This window comes from Nothobranchius furzeri, chromosome 10 (genome assembly GCF_043380555.1).
Source record: "Nothobranchius furzeri strain GRZ-AD chromosome 10, NfurGRZ-RIMD1, whole genome shotgun sequence".
Classification (NCBI taxonomy): Eukaryota; Metazoa; Chordata; class Actinopteri; order Cyprinodontiformes; family Nothobranchiidae; genus Nothobranchius; species Nothobranchius furzeri.
Genome location: NC_091750.1, coordinates 38,539,918 through 38,560,440, shown reverse-complemented (window position 1 = coordinate 38,560,440; position 20,523 = coordinate 38,539,918). Strand labels below are relative to the sequence as shown.

The window sequence follows — 20,523 nt, the reverse complement described above, 5'->3', positions numbered from 1 at the left end:
CATGAGGAAGCAGATTCCATCTGTGAGGAGCAAAGTAGCCAAAAGCAGCGTCACCCCGTTTGGTTCTGACCCGGTTCTACCAGCTGGCTGTTTCCTAAGGATCTCAGAGCCCTGCTGGGTGTACATACTGGAAGTAAATCCAACATGTATTCTGGCCCCATGCCATTGAGTCATTTATAAACCAGTAGAAGTACTTGGAATCCGGTTCTGTAGTTTACTGGTAACCAGTGTAGAGATTTAAGGACGGGCTCCAGTTGTGACGTTGTAATGAGAGGTTTTCTCTGGCATTTTTAAACTTTCTAATTTACATAAAAAGTAGGTCGCGCGTGGCTTTGGCTTTGGCCTTTTGACCACCCACGCTGTCTTATACAAGAAAATGTTGGTTTAGAGTCTTCAGACTTGGCACACCCCTTTATGGAGGGATGATGAGATAATAAATTCAAATAAATGATAAAATAAATACTAGTTGTTAAGAAATATACTTGGACATTGTATGTATGGTGTTTAATCGTTTAAATGTATTAAATTGTGTTTTAGTTCAGACTTTGCTGCCATCTAGTGGATTGACGTTGAAGCATTTTTTTTAAAGAACAAATTCTCTAATAATCCAAAAGTGTTCAAATGAAGGCAACCGACGACCCTTTGGATTACCGTGACCTGGATGACCGAGAACCTTCACCAGCAAATTCTCTTAATACGTCAATGAAAACTCAAAACTAAATAAAATTTGTTTTAAAAACATTTCACGTATTTTTATGCAACTATAAATCTGTCCAAACTAAAGTCCGTTATTTTTTTTATTATCATCATCAAAGCGCGTTAAACGGAAAGCAGAGGGTGCTGAAGGGGAGTCCCGCAGCTGTGCGTGGGATGCTGCAGCTGCCGCCGGAGCACGTGACCTCCCGCACAGGAAGAAGAGTCAGTTCCTCCCGTCCTGCGGTCCGAACCGAACAGAACAGAACAACATGCCGTCCTGCGACGTGCTCGGCCTGTGTCAGTACCAAACCAACAAACTGGTCCGGATCCAAAGCGTCCGGCTTGGATCTCTGAAATGGAGCCTGAACGGAACCATTCTGCTGATTATCTGGTGAGTGGAGGTCCGAGTTTCCGTTATATGAGGAAAGCCATTCCGCTAAAATATCAGTGGTCACAGAAAAAGCCCCCAAACTAAAACAGAACCAGGTCATCACCCATAAGGCTCTGGTTCAGAACCTTAAATCAGAACTTGTGCCACTGCCAAGAGAGGCGCGTCCACAGGGGGCGCTAGGGCGCAGCCCTCCCTGAAGTGAAGGGGAAAAACTGCATATATTTACTATAATGTGTCGAGGTTGCTTAATTGGGAGGGCCCACATGCAACTTGAATTGTTTACTCATCATTTTCGTCAGCGGTCTCTCACTAAACCAGTGGAGTTCACGCCCAGGCCTGGAGAGCCGGCGTCCAGCTCTGCTTCAACACACCTGATTTCAATCGGCAGGTGATTAACAGGCCCCTGAGGAACCTGATGAGCTGCTGCACAGGTGATTCAGCTGCTGATTGAGGTGTGCTGGAGTAGAGACACAAGGAAAACATGCAGCAGGACCAGGAGTGAGTACCACTGCACTAACAGTGAATTTCCTCCAAATGACTAAAATCTGGGAAAAGCATCCCATAGCTGCAGCTGGCCTGTCCTAGAACCCCCCGAGGTACTTTAGAATGCATCCACCCATTCACACCCTGGTGATGATGAGCTACGATGTAGCTACAGCGGCCCTGGGGCACACTGCTGGAGCCAGGGCTACTGAACACTACAGGTCCCTCCGACCACCACCAGCAGGCACGGTGGGTTGTGTCTTGCCCAAGGACACAACAGCAGCATTCTCTGGCAGGAGCCGGGATCGTTCCTACAACCCGCTCTACGTCCTGAGCTGCTGCCGTCCCAAAATATTGGACTGGGAAGGGAAATATGTCAATTTAATTCAGTTTATTTCTAACGCGCCAAATCAGGACCAGAGTCGTCTTGAGGACCTTCACATAGTAAACATTCCAACACAGGTCAGGTCAATAAGCCAGTCAGCAACAATTTTCCTATATAAGGAACCCAGCAGGTTGCATCGAGTCACTGACTAGTGTCAGAGTCTTTACAGCAATCCTCATACTAAGCAAGCATGCAGCGACAGTGGAGAGGAAAACTCCCTTTTAACAGGAAGAAACCTCCAGAGGGTCCTGGCTCAGTATGAGCAGCCATCCTCCACGACTCACTGGGGATGGAGAAGACAGAGCACACACACACACACACACACACACACACACACACACACACACACACACACACACACACACACACACACACACGCGTACGTGTTGCATTGTGATTTCTTAGTAAATATTCTATTTGGTGAGAGATAAACTTTATTGTATTTATCCTAGTGAATCTATAATTAAACGGGTAAACTAGTAGTAGCACATTCAATGTCAAAGAGAGTAAAAAGTTATTATCAGGAGAGGGAGAATGTTTAAGTGGTTAGCAGCAGTGTGGTATCCGATGGCCCCCTCCATGAGGCCACCACAGCTCAGCAGAACATCGTTGTAGCTTCTTCTGGGGAGAAAAACACTTAGAGAAAAAATAACGTTAACAGCTGAAATAGCAGGAAATAATACAGTTAAAGAGCAGATTGTAGAAGAAAGTAGTCGAGTGTGGAAAGTGGTCAGTGTGTCCTCCAGCAGTCTAAGCCTATAGCAGCATAACTACAGAGATAACTCTGGATAACCTAGCCTTTTAGATGGAGCCACTACTGACTTGTGCTCTTTTATTTTCATTGTCATGTCAGCATCATGATGCTGTGGAACAGGGAGTACCAGGAGTTTGATCTGGTGGTGAGCTCTGTCACCACCAAGCTGAAGGGTGTAGCTCAGACCAACCTGCCTGGGATCGGAGATGTGGTCTGGGATGTCCTGGACTTCAGTGGACTTCCACAGGTAGCAGCTCAGCTCCCGAGCTGTACCGGCTTCAGAGGGAACGCTGATGTATTTCTTTCTCTTTTTAGGACAAGAACTCCTTCTTTGTGGTGACGAACGTGATCATAACGAAGAATCAGATGAAAGGAAAATGCCCGGAGGTGCGTTCGTCAGTCTGAACTAGCTAGCAGCGAGGATCACGGGTTGTAATGTGAAGTTTAGAAGTTTTTCATCAGAGTTCTTTTTCCCTAACTGTTAGTAACAGGAGCAGTGCCAGGATTTCTGTAGGATGTTCCCATCGTTGTTTTGCTGTCTGACCACCTGAGTTAAAACTCTTCTTTTTCGGGCTCTTTGAGCATTCTCTGGTCGGAGCCGATATCGAACCTGCAACCTTCCGATTACTCTGCCTCGTTAGCTACTGCTGCTCCTCACCGGTCCAAGGTGTCCCCATCCCTCAGCTAATGGTTGCTGGGGTTAGACACCAGCTCCCGAGACCTTAGAGAGGAGTTAGCAGCTAGGGTAAAGAATGCATAGAAGAATAAATGCAGATGAAAGTGTTTCTATTCCAGGTTCCCTCTAAAGGCAGACTGTGTCGGACAGATAAGGACTGTGAGAAAGGTGCCTGGGACCAGCAGAGTCACGGTAACACCGACCGGATTGTTGTTCCACTGGTTCTAGAAGTCTTTAATTCGTTCAGACCAATGAAAAGTTCCTTTGCTGGATGAATTTCTCCCAGATTTAAAATAAAATATTTAAAAAAAATCTAGACTTTTTTAAACAAACCAGAGTTTTAGGTGTCTAAAATTCACTTTCAACATACTGGTGGATCTTGGTTCTGATCCTCACTAATGGTCATGAGCTTTTGGGGAACGACCAATGGCTGCATGGAGCATAACACAACACAATATTCAGTCATTTTAAATACTTGTAGTGGAATATAGTTGTATATTCCTACACTGTTATTAGGTCCAGATGTTATGATCAGAAGAGGTTGTTTTTATCTTCAGGGAGTTTTATTTAAACACTTTGTATTGACTTAGAGACAAGAAAAGAGAGAGTTGGGATCGTTTCAGAATCTTTAATTTCTATAATTATAAATTCAAACAATGTCCCAGGACTAACTCTCTATGATGGATGCGGATGGATTTGAATGATGAAGTGTTGGTGTGTGTGTGTGTGTGTGTGTGTGTGTGTGTGTGTGTGTGTGTGTGTGTGTGTTCAGAATCTCTAGGCTGAGGCAGGCGGATCTGGGTGTCTGGTGTTTAGACTAGCTACCACTAGGGCTTCAGAAGCTCTTGACATGAAACGCCATCTTGTGCTGTGACTACGTACCGTATGGAGTCTCCCGCGGTCAGATCAGGAATGTCAGGTCCTCGAACCCCCTTGGTACTGGACTGATGAAACAGTGTTGCAGCACGACAAAACCCGTCTACGGATAGCTCCGGCAGTAGCTGCAGGTCTCAGCGCGTTCAGCTTTTATTGTGAAGGAACCGTCGTCTTGTTGTTCAAACGACAGAAATTCCAGCTTGACAGTTCTCAGCTTAAAAGTAGAAAAACACAGCTGGCCAGACTGTATTCTCCTTTAGCGATGGTGATTTGAGAGCTGGTTGAAACTACGTTGAGTCTATGATGTAACTCCTTTGGAACTCAGATGGAACTGAAGTTAAAATGGCGTTGCTCTGTTTTTATTAACTTAGTTGTTTATAAATCTTAGCAAATCGGAGTGGACAATTTAAGTAAACAGCCCAGATTCTGCCCTGCAACAGACGAAAGCTCTGATTGGATGAGAACAATGTGTCATGCGTTCTTATGTTCTGTGGATCAGTATGTCTGGTGCACAGTCCTGTTTATTCATTAAACACATAAATCATGACATCTTGATTTTATAGATCAGTCACCTGATTATTATTGATCAACATATGTTTTGATTAGCTTTATTACCAATAAAGTACTTTGACTAATTAATGAAAAGCGTTCTTCTTCTTTCTTCTGTCTCCTTTCCTGGAATGTAAACATTTAGAAACAAGCACCCGAGCTTGGCGATTCATGCACGCTGTTACTGTGTGAAGGGGCAGCTGTTAAGGGCAGACAATAGGATCTTAATAACGCTACATACTGTAGCGCCAAACCACAACGAGTCATCTCAAGTCACCTCTCAAAGGAAACATTCCAGATGAACCCACCCATCGGTGCACTGGGTTCAGCCCAGTTAGTTAAGAAAATGCAGCAGATTGCATCGAGTCACAGACTTGTTGATGGATGAACCCTCTGCGCTGTCACCTGAAGCTTTCTGAAGAGCTCAGTGGGCGGGTCCCACCACCGCCGTCTTGGCCGTATTGTGAGTGTCATCACTCCCAGGAAAAAGCAAAAACAGTTGAGAGCGGGGCTGTGAGGGTGGGGGCAGATGATTGATGTAGCTACAAGTTAGCTGAGCTAACTGAAGCTAGTGGAGGTTGGTGGGCGCTTTCAGCCAGAAAACCGCGGTTGAACGGCTCAGCTACCCTCTGCCTTTGAGGTCGTAACTCATCTGTTGGCAGGCAGACCAAAAAGTGTTTCCTCCGTCAGCTGGTCGGGCTCGGCCTTAGCGAGAGGGGGAGGAGCTTGGAGTAGAGCCACGGAGGAGCCAGTTTAAGTGGTTCAGGCTTTAGAATGGGGGGAGTTTCAGGCATGTCCTGCTGGCTGGACCCAGGATAGAAGAACTGTGTCTCCTAAATTACTTGGGAACGCCGCGGGATCCCACTGGTGGAGCTGGTGATTGCTACTGATACTAGGAAAAGGGATTTTCTTGTGTCCATGTTGCAGTTTTAGTCAAGCCTCGGCTGTGACTGCCTGTTTTCTCCTGAAGGAATTCAGACTGGATCGTGTGTGAAGTTTGATGTGCTGAAGAAGACCTGTGAGGTTTCTGCGTGGTGTCCAACAGAGGCAACATCATCTCCTCCACGGTGAGTAGGCATTAATACCCGAAAATAAGAATTGGTAAACCGTAATGGTCTGTATTTGTATAGCTCCTTCTTAACTCATTCACTGCCAGTGTTTTTACGGTGTGGGCGTCGGACGAGCCCCCGCGCTGAGAGAACAAACATCTCAGCTCTGAAGCCGATCTTCATCCGCATACGTCACACGTCACGTGATCAGGAAGCAGAAATCCATGTGTTAGATCGTTTTGGGCCGCTGCTGTAAAAAAGTGAGGTGCGAACCGGAAAAGCTTCTGCCGATCACAGTTCAACAACGGATTATGAAAGAACGGATAACGATCGAAACGCGCGGGTTCTTCCTGATGTAAGAGGTGAGTCTCCTCCTTTGGCGTAGACATCATCCTAGCGCGCAACGTTCTGTCACTTCTCAAAAAAACTGTTAAAACGGGGAGAAACGCTGGCAGGGAATTACTGAAAGAGCAAGTCACCCCCACCAGAGTATTGCCCCACTCCCACTTCCTGTTGAAAAATGCAACAAATGCTGTTGCCTAGCAGACCGAGAGGGCGGAGCCACTAACAAATACACAGGCTCACAACGACATTGTGACATCACATGGTACCAGCTAACGTTCTAGGGTACCTCTTAGTAGAGCTGAGGAAAATAATCAAATATCGATGCATCGGGATGCGGACATGAACGATTCTGCGTCGTAGAAGAGTACGCCATAATTGATTATAGTGGAATGTAGTTTTGTTTTTTAACGGCGGCACCAGCGCAACATCCAAATCTGTCAGAGTGAACGTCCTCCACATTTACCAAGTGGTTCCGCCTTAATGTGGTACTGCAGGGCGGAGCGCTAGAGTTGTAACCTGAGACCGAACCGAATCAGCCCGACCGGTGCCTGTAGTCAACCAAACCGACCGTTGTGATGGCGGGAGATCCGGTCTTGGGGAGGGGGCGGGGTCAGTGGCGGCGGCTGCAGCGTGATCGTCTGTCTCTTATTAAGGGACACGGAGAAGTTAAAAGGATTCAGCTTAAAGAGAAACTGGGAGGAAGCTTTGGTTCATTTGAAGTTACAGGAGATCTTGTCTCCTATCTGCTCCTCCAGAGACAGCATGGGCATGAGGGTGACTCAGGACAGGTTAGTGGAAAGGTTTGTAGTTAGCTGGTTAGTGAAGGAGATCCATCAGCTGGGTAATTTAATCCTAATCCAGCCCGCAGCCTTCTGCTGGTGTTATTATCAGAAAGAATAAAACACACATCTTAAATATTATTGGAAGTGTAGAATTTGTTTTATGTTTTATTGTTTTCTGCATCTTGATTCATTCTCCAACATTTCAGAAATGAACCACTGGGTTCAAATAAAATAACAAACTAAGTCAAACATTTCATTTGGTGTTATTTCTGACACCCATTAACAGCGGCATAAATATTGGACTCTAGAGCTGCTCAGAGACATTAAACACTCATATATGAACCCATTATGTATTTTATTATTACATTATGTGTCCTGTAGGTTTTCAGTACTTTTTGTGAGTTTTTGCAAAGCGTGTTTTTCTCAGCCTGAGGCGTGGTGTTGAACGAGGAAACGGATTGTTTTACTTTGTTAAATCTTCTTAAATGTTTAAAATGTTTTGTCCTAACCTGTTGTGAATGGAGAGCTTTTTAGGGATGGCAGGTTGTGTCAATTACCTTTTTGATTTAAAAAAATAAGTAAATAAAAAGCAATTATCTGACATCTTTTATTTATCGATGAAAACAAATCAATATGAAATAACCGTGATGCATCGGGATATCGAATCGAATCGTTGACCCAATAATCGTAATCGAATCGGGAGACAAGTGAAGATTCACACCTCTACCTCTTAGCCAATAGCGGTGGCAGATTTCAATTCAAACGCAGTGCAGAGTTTTTACCTGACGAACAAAACTGACAGTTTTAGGCAGAAAATTTAAATTTGAACAAAAATGCACTTAAGTGCTAAACTATTGACTTCACGTGTCTGCAGCACGATTAGACACCCACTTATATAGTTTATCAGAAAAAATTGTTGATTTGGGGGGCGACTTGCTCTTTAAGGTTCTACAGCCCCCCAAGGTGCTTCACAACACAATCAGTCATTCACTCATTCAAACGCTGGTGGTGATGAGCTACGATGTAGCCACAGCTGCCTTGGGGTGGACAGACAGAGGCGAGGCTGCTGAGCACAGGCGCCACTGGTCCCTCCGACCAGCAGCAGCAGGCAAGGTGGGTTGAGTCTTGCCCAAGGACACAACAGCAGCATTCTCTGGTCAGAGCTGGGACTCCGCTCTTCCTCCTGAGCTGCTGCTGTCGGTACTCACCACTGTGACCACCTCCCTTTCCAGCTCAGAGGTGACATCCTTACATGAACCACACAGAGATGGGGAAAGGGCTTTTGGGCCTGTGTTGAAAGTGTCCATCACTCCTACCACACCACTGTCTGGTCCCACTGGCAGCTGCAGTGCAGACACAGATTCTGGTTGTTACCCCTTGGTACTTGTGATGCAGGCACTCTGCACCTCTAAGATTAGATTTCCTTTGTGATGCAGACCAGCTCTTCTGGCAGCAGCTGAGAACTTCACCGTCCTCATCAAGAACAACATCAGATTTCCCGCCTTCAGCTTCATCCGGTCAGACATTAAAGCCTCAGCAGCACTCACCTGCAGAGAGAAAAGAGCAGCTCAGACAAGGAGCTTATTAAAGCAACGCTCCCGTTTTCCGTCTGTGGAAGAGAAATCCTGACTGTCGGATGTGTTCTACAGACGGAACATCCTGCCTCAGATGAACGTCGCCTACCTGAGAAGCTGCGACAGAGGAAACGACTCGCTGTGTCCCATCTTCCGACTCGGAGACATCGTTCGAGGCGCCGGGGAGACGTTCTCAGACATGGCGGTGGAGGCAAGGGCGTCTGGTTCTGCTGACTTTCTCTTACAGCTTTCGTCTTTTTTACAAGGTTGTTTTGGAAAATTGTTGCTTCATCACTAAATGTGGGTGGTCTGAGTGTCCACTTCCTTTTTGAGTAATTTGCTGTCCTCAGCGGACAGAAACTGAGCTCAAAGGGAAACTTGGGAAATAACTTTCATGGCTTTTGGACACAGAATCATCACCAAACATGTTCTGCTTTTCCTCTTAAGAACAATTTGCTTATTGCTTCCTGTCTCAGTAAAACGCTTCAGCGCGGTCTTGTGTTTCCACTGTCGGCCACAGGGGGGTGTTATCGGCATTCAGATCAAATGGGACTGCAACCTGGACCGCTTCATGCAGAGCTGCCTCCCCCGGTACTCCTTCAGGCGTCTGGATGAGAAGGAGAGCAACAGGTCTCTTTACCCAGGCCTGAACTACAGGTGAGGAGGGTCAAAGGTCAACTCCAGCTTCTGCATGTGCTTCACTCACCTCTGCTCAGTTTTCACTTCAGAAACCTGCTGTTCTCTGATCAGATTTGTAAAGTACCACATGGTGAACGGCGTGGAGGAGCGGACGCTGTACAAAGCATTTGGGATCAGATTTGATGTGCTGGTGTTTGGGCGGGTAGGTTCTGCTCCTCAGACATCATCTGCTCGGTTGCTAAGCAGGAACTATGGGGTGCCATTTGTAAAGTCAAACAGTCATAATCTAACAGCAATATTTTTGGTTATTTAGCATGTCATAAGAGAAAAAATTGGGAGTTCACTTTTTCGAAGTCATATTTTCATCATGTTATTCATACATTTATAAATGTTAAAGTTTCCAAATAAATATTTAGTTAGCAAGCTAAATATTTAATTTGTAGTTAAATATTTATTTTGCAAACTAAATATTTAGGTCTGATCTAAATATTTAGTTTGTAAAATAAAAAAATAATTCACTAACTAAATATTTAATTTACTAATTAAATATTTATTTTGGAACTAAATATTTAATTTGTAAATTAAATATTTATTTTCCGAAAAAATATTTAGATCCCCGCTAAATATTTATTTTGGAGCTAAACATTTAGTTTGCAAAATCAGTATTTGGTTCTATTCATCTGAACATGTCCGACGTGTTGACTGAAGAAGAATAGAACCGGAGACAAGTTCTGGTTCGGAGCAAGAGTTTATAAAGAGGTTAGCGAGATACAGCTTTTATTTTGGTAACCAACTTCCGCTTATTGGAAAGCGAATTTGCATATTAGCTAAATGTTTAAGTACCAGCTAAATATTTATTTTCCACGATGTTATTTTGCTCCACACTATATTTTATATTAAATATTTTTTTCCCAAATACTGATTTAGCAAACTAAATGTTTAGCTCCAAAATAAATATTTAGCTGGGATCTAAATATTTTTTTGGAAAATAAATATTTAATTTACGAATTAAATATTTTATTTACAAATTAAATATTTAGTTCCAAAATAAATATTTAATTAGCAAATTAAATATTTAGTTAGTGAATTAAATATTTATTTTATAAACTAAATATTTAGATCAGACCTAAATATTTAGTTTCCAAAATAAATATTTAACTACAAATGAAATATTTAGCTTGCTAACTAAATATTTATTTGGAAATTTTAACATTTATAAATGTATGAATAACATGGTGAAAATATGACTTCGAAAAAGTGAACTCCCAATTTTTTCTCTTATGATATGCTAAATAACCAAAAATACCGTAAATCCTCTAATACAGGCCGGTATTCAATTAAAGGCCGGGTCTCCAATTTTGGCCGGTGTCAGAGTCAGCGGAGGTAAATAATGGCCGGTCTCTTATTGTGGCCGGATGGAATGTGGTAACAAGCAAGTACAAGCGTCCCAGCGGCAGGGTTATAGTCCCTAAATCAACCAGCAGGGGGCAGTAGGGGTTCACGCAGACATTTATTAGGCTTTTTCTTCAAGCTTTATAACGCTTCAGACACGATCCTCTATCACGCTCCTACCACACAGAGTCACGGTGTCAGTTAACCATGCTAATTCAACCCGCTCCACAGAACACACATCACCTTCCCTGTGGCTTACATAACACTCACACAACACGCAAATCAGCACATAGGAACTAGCAGAACGATAGGAAACACATATAACACAATACCCAGAATGCACCTGGCTTGCAACCCCAGCCAGGTCATTACACTATCAAGTTCAAAGAGAACGTGCTGATTATGCTGCAGAACACTATGGGGAGCAGCAGTAGGGGGTGTATGAACTACAGTAATCCCTCGTTTATCGCGGTAGATGCGTTCCAGACCTGGCCGCGATAGGTGAAAATCCGCGAAGTAGGGACTCCCAGCATGCCCCTCGCGGGGATTCCCTCCACGTCGCATCTACGTCACAAACCGCGGCTATAAACGGAAGTCGCCTTTACAGCTCAGTCATCGTTTCTTCAGATTCATGATCAGAGTTTCCAACCTACCGATCAATCCAACGAACTATCAGCTCATAGTAAGTTATCTTACTTACTTCTGGAAAGCCCGGCATTTCTGTGTCACTTCGTTGACGCTCGAACGCTCGGGGGTTTCCTAGAGCAGCCGGCGTTTCACCGACGCTCTCACTTCCGCGTCTGTGAAACCACGCTCCCTATTGAATTATCGTATGATCACATTCTCTGTGATCAGCAATGCGCTGTGCCAGACCGTAGGTACTGACAAGCGATCGTTCATGTCGGTTCAATTCCTTTAATGTTTTCTGTCTTTTATTTGCGCCTGATGCATTTCGCTGCATGCTGTGGAGCGGGGCGGTGCGCGCATCAACTTGTCCTCCAACGCACTGATCACTGATATGGCCGCCAAACAGCGAGCGCTCCGCTGTTTTTGCGGTCGGTAGATATTTTAGAACTGCTGTTCAAAGGTAACTCATAAGGTGAATATATATGAACCCAGGCAGCAGTTTTTCTTTAGGATTGAGAGGAGATGCAGGAAGATAATAAACAGACAGGACAGAAAAATAGTCAAATAAAAACAAGTTAGATTTTGTACCTGCTGTTGCAACAAACAGACACCACTGAAGGTCATCAGAAGTGAGGAACAGAAAATGAAATAATTATTTTAATGTTTAGAGCAGCAGGAACTCCGAGAGGCTGCAGGCACATCAGTGAGTTTGCGGCTGCTGCGCAGGGGGAGGGGGGAGAGGGCTGAAGCAGAAACTACCGTTGTTAAAAGAAATGTGTTTAACTTTGAAAATGTGGGCACAATTTTAATTGTCAAAAACTCCAGCAAACCATTAGTTCATTTTGCTCAAATAGAAATAGAGGCCTGCCTCTAATACTGGCCCTCCTTCCAATAAAGGCCTGGAGCTTGATGAGCTTGAGTCAAATACAGGCCCGGGCCTGTATTAGAGGATTTACGGTATTGCTGTTAGATTATGACTGTTTAATTTTACAAATGGCACCCCATAAGGAACATCCTTATAATCTGGAAAATGGGATTTATTTAAAACAATAAGGGGATCATCTGTCTGGCTGCACAAAGGAGCCACGTGTGACTGAAACATTTTCCACTTTATCTCTTTTGAGTTTTTTTTATCGTGCTTGTGAAGCTCCTTGTGATTTTTATCTGGAACAGCAACGTTCTCTTTTACATTAAAAGCGTTGGCTTTAGCCCGAGAGGAACTTCTGTGTTTCTGAATCTGCTTCCGCTGAAAAGGAGAAAGTTCTGGTTTTCTTTTTCAGGCTGGGAGGTTCAGCTTGGTTCAGCTCATCGTTTACATCGGGTCGACGCTGTCGTACTTCGCTCTGGTGAGAAAAGCCGTCCGCCATCGCCCTGAACACAAACTGAAGTGTAGTGTTTTAATCCAGACCTGAAAAGGTTATTTCATGTGCAGATGAACTGGAACATTTCATCGAAGAAGAGCCATGTTTGATCTTTATGCCTCCTCTGTTGTGTGATTTTAACGGATTCCAGATGAATCGATTTACAGAAACGATCCATGATTCGTTTGTGTTTGAGTTTAAAGTTGCTGCATGTATTTATTCTTTTATCTGATGGCCCAAGATGAACTAAACAAAGTTTAGAGGTTTCACTTTAGCTTTGTTGACAGAGAGAGTAAAATGCTCTTCCAGGGAGTGCAGAACTATTAGGCAAATGAGTATTTTGTCCACGTCATCCTCTTCATGCATGTTGTCTTACTCCAAGCTGTATAGGCTCGAAAGCCTACTACCAATTAAGCATATTAGGTGATGTGCATCTCTGTAATGAGAAGGGGTGTGGTCTAATGACATCAACACCCTATATCAGGTGTGCATAATTATTAGGCAACTTCCTTTTCTTTGGCAAAATGGGTCGAAAGAAGGACTTGACAGGCTCGGAAAAGTCATAAATAGTGAGATATCTTGCAGAGGGATGCAGCAGTCTTAAAATAGCAAAGCTTCTGAAGCGTGATCATCGAACAATCAAGCGTTTCATTCAAAATAGTCAACAGGGTCGCAAGAAGCGTGTGGACAAACCAAGGTGCAAAATAACTGCCCATGAAGTGAGAAAAGTCAAGCGTGCAGCTGCCAAGATGCCACTTGCCACCAGTTTGGCCATATTTCAGAGCTGCAACATCACTGGAGTGCCCAAAAGCACAAGGTGTGCAATACTCAGAGACATGGCCAAGGTAAGAAAGGCTGAAAGACGACCACCACTGAACAAGACACACAAGCTGAAACGTCAAGACTGGGCCAAGAAATATCTCAAGACTGATTTTTCTAAGGTTTTATGGACTGATGAAATGAGAGTGAGTCTTGATGGGCCAGATGGATGGGCCCGTGGCTGGATTGGTAAAGGGCAGAGAGCTCCAGTCCGACTCAGACGCCAGCAAGGTGGAGGTGGAGTACTGGTTTGGGCTGGTATCATCAAAGATGAGCTTGTGGGGCCTTTTCGGGTTGAGGATGGAGTCAAGCTCAACTCCCAGTCCTACTGCCAGTTTCTGGAAGACACCTTCTTCAAGCAGTGGTACAGGAAGAAGTCTGCATCCTTCAAGAAAAACATGATTTTCATGCGGGACAATGCTCCATCACACGCGTCCAAGTACTCCACAGCGTGGCTGGCAAGAAAGGGTATAAAAGAAGGAAAACTAATGACATGGCCTCCTTGTTCACCTGATCTGAACCCCATTGAGAACCTGTGGTCCATCATCAAATGTGAGATTTACAAGGAGGGAAAACGGTACACCTCTCTGAACCGTGTCTGGGAGGCTGTGGTTGCTGCTGCACGCGATGTTGATGGTAAACAGATCAAAACGCTGACAGAATCCATGGATGGCAGGCTTTTGAGTGTCCTTGCAAAGAAAGGTGGCTATATTGGTCGCTGATTTGTTTTTGTATTGTTTTTGAATGTCAGAAACGTGTATTTGGGAATGTAAAGATGTTATATTGGTTTCACTGGTAAAAATAAATAATTGAAATGGGTATATAATTGTTTTGTTAAGTTGTCTAATAATTATGCACAGTAATAGTCACCTGTACACACAGATATCCCCCTAAAATAACTAGAACTAAAAACAAACTAAACTACTTCCAAAAACATTCAGCTTTGATATTAGTGAGGTTTTTGGGTTCATTGAGAACATGGTTGTTGTTCAATAATAAAATTATTCCTCAAAAATACAACTTGCCTAATAATTCTGCACTCCCCTGTATTTTGTTGAACAGATCAAATGTGTAGTTCATGCTTTGCCAGCAGGGGGCGACCATTGCCTTCCTTGTTCATGTTAAAGCCATACCATGCAGCTTTTTCATATTTTAAATTATTTTCTTGAGCCAGTATGTGCTAAAATGACCCCCTGCAGGCTTAACAAAAGGCCACTCACAACCCACCGCCTCCTGTGGCCAGAATATAGCACTTGCAACTTCAGAGTAGCAGCTAACTCCTGTTGGACTTCGTTAAAGTGGAGCTGACATACCTGGCGCTGTGGTCTGCTTCCATCATATTTCCTGCATGTTTTAGATCATGAACACAGCTGATTTGTTTGATTTAGTGATGAGTCATTCCTGTAGACACTAATGAAGGCTGGGGAGACACTTCAGCTGTTAGATTAAGGTGGTAAAACGACCAACGCCCAAGGAGGAGATAAGTTTCACTTTCGGTTTCACAACAGTGAGTTAAAACGGGCTGTAGGAGGTGCTAAAAGCAAGCTTAAACTCCCTAGTTTCCCCAAGGCAGTGGTACTCAACAGGCGGCTTACGGGACACGTCCGGCCTGCGAGCCCTCTCTTTGTGGCCCCCGAACCCGGCGCGCACCCCCCACCCCCACCCCTTACGGCAGACCGGGGGGTGTAGGATAGAGCTGAGGAAAATAATCAAATAATCGATGCATCAAGACGTGGGCATAAACGATTCTGCATCATAGAAGAGCGCCATAATCAATTATAGTGGAATGTTTTTACGACGGCTCCAGCGTAGCATCCTGATGTGTCAGAGTGGGTGTTCTCCACACTTACCGGGTAGGAAACTTTGGTCCTTTATGTGGTACTGCAGGGCTGAGCACTGGAGTTCTTGGAGAGGGGGCGGGGTCGAGATCCGGTCTTGGCGAGGGGGCGGGGTCAGTGACGGCGGCTACAGCTTGATCGTCTGTCTCTTTTATTTAGGGACACGGAGAAGTTAAAAGTGGAGAGAAATAGAAGATAGAAGTTCTTGTTCCACTTTATTTTTTGTTTCATGATGATAAACTGATGTTAAATTCTATGGCGCGGTATGGGGGCCAAAATTAAGACTACTGCCCAGCAGCAGGAGGCTATATAAGTTCCGAAGCAAACCACCGATCTGATTAATGATAAGCTGGCGCCGGTAACGGAGAGGCTAGCGCTGCTTACTGAGAAATAGCACCTTTACCTGTGTTACTACTAGATATGCTAGGGACTAGCAGCCCTCGGCTGGTCATTGACTGGATCACACACTCCCTCTGCTGTCTATTAGCATGGATAGGCTAGCGTTAGCCTGGACGGGCTGGTGTTAGCATTGAAGAGTCTAGCCATTAGCATGCCTAGCCTGGCCACTAGCTGGATTTCCTACCCCCTCGACGGACCTTTAGCATGGATAGGCTGGCGTTTTAGGAAGATTTAGGGGTTCTAACCCCTAAACCAGCCGGTTAGCCCCTCCCACATGCCCAGGACATGAATATGCTAATGAGCTGCTTGCTGATTGGTTGGTTTAAACCAGAAGGCCTCAGACTCTGGAGACTGCAGACTGGAGGAGGAAGGGCTCCACATTGTGACGTTTTAATAAGAGGTTTCTCAGAAAAGAAGTTTATCTGGTATTTTAAAACTTTCTAATTGACATGAAACGTAGGTCACACACGGCTTTGGCTTTTGACCACGCAAGCTGTCTTTATTCACAAACAACAATAAAATGTTAGTTTAGATTCTTTGTCCCCTTTAAACATATCAAGTGTGCCTCAGTGCTTACTCTTAACAACGTTCTAACATAGTGTAGATATAAATATACTATGGATATTTAAAAAAAAATGAATAGATTGGTTCTCGCATTTGCCTAAAAACCTTATAACACGGCTCGGACCGAAGCAACTATTGGACCATCTGGTTTTTGGTCTCGCTGCTCTTCTGCACCTCCCTGGGTCCTCCACTCATCACACACTCGCGTATTCAGCACCAGAACACCACTGGTGTGAGAGGTTCTCCGCTCAGTAACGTCAGAGGAGGAGAAACAGCCGGCTGCTGCCGCTTCAGCTTAAGGACAAACTACCAGAGTTCAAAAAAGAAAATCACCGCCGGAAGTCAGACAACAAAAGACGTTTGGACCTGGAAAATGGCGACTGGTGTTTAGCGCCATCTTGTTTCCTGCGGCATCGCGGGTTTCCAGTTACGACAGAAGATGCACGACGGGAGGGGTGAGGGTTCCGTGACCCCGTTTAAAACCTAGCTTGTTTCGTAGATTTGATTTAACAGCTTTAAGACGTCATTGGGTAATATCCCTTCCTTTCAACCAATCACTGAAGAACATTAATACACGCCTGCCTACTGGGCGGGCCTAGTAGGCGGTCTGGTGTAGGTCCAGTATGAGAGGGAGACTGGACCAGGAATCTGCTCCCATTTTCTCCAAGTAACTGATTCACTAAGAGCTGAAGAGTAAAGGTGTTCCACCTATGCTTCTGCTCGTTTCTCTGTTTGAAACATCTGAATCCAGCAGGTCTTCCGCAGGAGGAATCTCCTTCAGACCAAAGTAATCGTCAGAAGTTTAGCCACGCCCTCTAAGTTTGATTAACAGGACTGATGGAAACATAAGTGGAAATGAGTTTAGTGATTAAACGGATAAACTTGTGTTCTGTCTGCCTCCAGACAACGTTGGTCATCGACTGGCTGATCCAAACCAGATGTTACTCTGCAGAAGTCGGACAAAACTACTCGGAGAGGAAAGTGGAATCCGTCCAGGACAAGCAGCAGGTGATGAAGCGCTCATGGAGAAAGGGTCCGGGTCCGTACAGGAGGTCTATCAGCATTTAACAAAAAGCTGTGTTACAGTGCATCCTCTGTGTGTCCTACGTTGACGAGAAAAGGCTTCGGCTGGTGAAGAAATCGCACAAGAAAAGTCTTCAAGATCTCAAAGCGATGTCTGAGTGGCACAAGGTGACCCTGGCAGCAGACGCCAACACACACACACACACACACACGCGCTTAATGGTGATCATTCTGCACTAAAGTCAAGAACTCCTTTTTTACGTTCCACTCATCATAAACCCGAGTACAGATCTGTTGGCTTGTTTTAGCCACATGCTAATCGGATATAATGAATGACGTTTTCCCCAAAAGGAAAAGAAACCACTGAAAAGGTCTCGTGTTTAATTTGGTGTTTATGTTGAACTCTTATCTTTGTAGGAAGATAAAAATAGACATGCTGGTTTCTTCTTTCACTGGTTACGTTCTGAATCTGTTTGGCCAAATCCAGACCGTTCCCTTTAAACCATGACGTCATCAGCAAAACAAAGATATCTGATAAAAGGGGACCAATCTGCGCTGTCAGAGTCTAGATTCAATAAAGTTTTGTTTTCCGTCATTAACTGGATACTTTGCTGTGACAGCACTGAATTTGTCAACCTGCAGATTTACTGAACGGGTGTTTTTGTCCCATCAGGACAACACGGTCCACCTGAGGGCCGTGCTCTGTCTCCTACAGCAGGATGTCGGTGACTCTCAGGCTCCGCCCACTCAGAAGTCAGACCTGACTGTGAAACATAGGCGTCCAGCCTGGTGTAAATGTGACCGCTGCGCCGCCTCCTCCTCCCTCCCTCAGGAGGAGCTGTGCTGCAGGCGGAGTGATGGCGCCTGCATCACCTCCTCTCCTCTGTTCCAGCAGCTGGTGTTGCGTCGTTCGCTGCTGGAGGCTGTCCTCCTGCACCAGGACCCTTTGTCTCCTCCAGTTGGTGAGGTCCAGACCGCCGCGCTGCGTCACTGTGCCTACAGGCTCTACATCAGCTGGAGGTTTGGAATTCCTCCTCCTGACACACATCCGGCCATTCCCAGCTGCAGCGTTTGGAGAATCAGGAATGAGTATCCAAGCTCAGATGGACAGTACAGCGGCTTCACACCCAGCAGAACGACCCCCACCTCCTAGAGCTTTGAGAAGACCTTTCCACATTACAGAGAGGCACTCTCCCTGGCTGACCTACTAACAAGCGCTGTTAATGCTGCATAACCAGTCCAGAGCAGCTTCACTCCACATGGCCAAGGAAGTGCAAGCATCAGCTGGTGCTTGGTTAAAGGCAACGAGAGGATGAAGAAAGGAACCTCATCTGTGGTGAAACCGGGCTGCTCCTCTGCAGGTCGGCTCTCTCAGCCTTTATAGGGAAGGAAAAGGGATTTTTCTGTAATCCAGTCATCTTGCATCTGCTGGGTTTCCTTACGTAGGGAGCTTTGAACTAATTGGCCTAATTTACTGAACTCAGTTGGAATGTTTACTTTGCGAAAGTCCTTGAGACAAATCTTGTGATTTGGCGCTATATAAATAAAATGGATAAAATGTTTTTGTTCCACGTGCTTTTATGTAAATAAGCATCTGATGAAGAGCAAAACTGCAACACAAGCTTGAATGTTGAAAACGGATAAGAACAATGGTACCCAATAGGTGGCTCGTGGGCCCCTTTCTGGCCCAGGGAGTGGCCTGGGGTAGCACATGCCACCCTTGGAATCTGATTGGCCACCCCAGGTGCCACCACACTAATTTACCTTTAAATGGGCTTTTCATTGTCCACAAAAGGCTTGGGGGTAAAACAAAAAAGCATAACCATTGGTGCCACCCATGCACAAAGTTGTGCCTCACCTGGGCCACCCCATTTTACAAGATCTGGACACGCCACTGCTTTCCCTCTGTTACAACCGGAGGACTGCCATAGGGAACCTAAGTCCCGCCCATCTACTTCTGGACCACGAGTCCCCAGAAGAACGAACAAATGAATGCAAGTCACTGGGGCTAAACAAGGAATTTTCTGATCCCACTTGCTATGTGCCGTGGATTTCACATATGATGTCCGTGAACTTCAAAAACACATTCTGATGCCAAGAACACGCTTATTTTGGAATGGGGGCAAATGTTATTTTAGATTTAGTATGAAAATAAGTTCAGGACTACAAATATGCATCACTAAAGTGACGTCATCGAACCAGACATGGAGAAAATGGCTGTGAGTTCAACCAACTTCAAATCCTCCCTTCGGCAGCAAAGAACCACCATGAATCTGGTCATGTGGTGAGTAGCAGCTACGCTAGGGGGAGGAGGTTATGTGGTGACGTCTGATTTGTAGACATGCTAATTACAAACTTTTACAAGCTGATAAATCTCAGTACGTGACTGGCGTGGTGAAACACCCATCATTTGTTTTCATTTAACTGGAAGAACAACATATGTGATCCAGGGCGTGAGGCAGAGCGGGTTAGAAATGAGCTCTTTTAGCTCCGTTGACTTGCTGTCACGTTTTTGTTCTTCAGGGGACCCGAGAGCCGACCGGAAAGGGAGGAGACTTGGGCTCCCTATCGTGTCAGCTCCACTTACGACCACTTGTATTTGTGCATCCCACGAAGATGTGAGATACCTGGACAAGGAACTGTGAAATGATACGACTAAAAGCAGCATCAGAACAGGCTAAAGCGATTCACCGAGAGCGGCATTAAAGACCTGGCTCAACAAACTGTCCTGATTATGAGATTGCAACAAAGCATTACTATGAGAATCTACTGTAGAACCTTAAAGACAATATTAAGGGTATTTGGGAAGTGCGTAATGGTTTGGTGAAAGATTGCAGTACTACTAGTTTCTCAGCACGCATTAAAAATTCATCCCTACACCTTTTTCCCTCGAGGTTTGATTACAGCACACCCTAGTGGCCAGTGGTGACTTCTGCAAAAATGATTAAAATTGAATTGATGCAAGGCAATCCCTAATGAGTTTATTATGTGTGCAGCAAACCAATCATTTTACTGTGAAATCAACAAACAAATGAAATAAGGCCGGTCCCTGGCCCCCAGGGACCAGGATTGGGCCCTCCTCATGTCAGAAAACAACCAAGCTGTTTCAACCAACCCTTTGTATGTTAAACTTTTAGTTTGTTTATTCTTTTGTTTTTATTCTTTCGCATGTTTCTTGCTGGTGATGCACAGTATGTGACTTCTGATTTCAATATATATTTATATTTTTGTTTTTTCAACCTTTATCTTACCAGGAAAAATGTTTGAGAACATGTTCTCATTTACAAGCATGACCTGGCCA

At 44.7% G+C, this 20,523-nt stretch overlaps 1 protein-coding gene across 2 annotated transcripts; it reads left to right on the top strand.

Moving 5' to 3' along the window:
* Nucleotides 1–868: 868 nt before the first annotated feature.
* p2rx7 (purinergic receptor P2X, ligand-gated ion channel, 7) lies at nucleotides 869–18,602 on the top strand. 2 transcript variants are annotated; one of them, XM_054731055.2, is made up of 13 exons: nucleotides 869–1,087; nucleotides 2,809–2,956; nucleotides 3,025–3,096; nucleotides 3,505–3,577; nucleotides 5,781–5,877; nucleotides 8,423–8,503; nucleotides 8,636–8,771; nucleotides 9,081–9,217; nucleotides 9,311–9,401; nucleotides 12,499–12,564; nucleotides 17,103–17,207; nucleotides 17,286–17,390; nucleotides 17,896–18,602. In XM_054731055.2, the coding sequence occupies exons 1-13, from the start codon at nucleotides 966–968 to the stop codon at nucleotides 18,373–18,375; spliced, it is 1,713 nt and encodes a 570-aa protein (XP_054587030.2). In that variant the 5' UTR covers nucleotides 869–965; the 3' UTR covers nucleotides 18,376–18,602. The 2 variants fall into 2 exon arrangements, with proteins under 2 accessions (XP_054587030.2, XP_054587031.2); XM_054731056.2 differs by lacking the exon at nucleotides 8,423–8,503 and having other exon boundaries at nucleotides 882–1,087.
* Nucleotides 18,603–20,523: the final 1,921 nt, after the last annotated feature.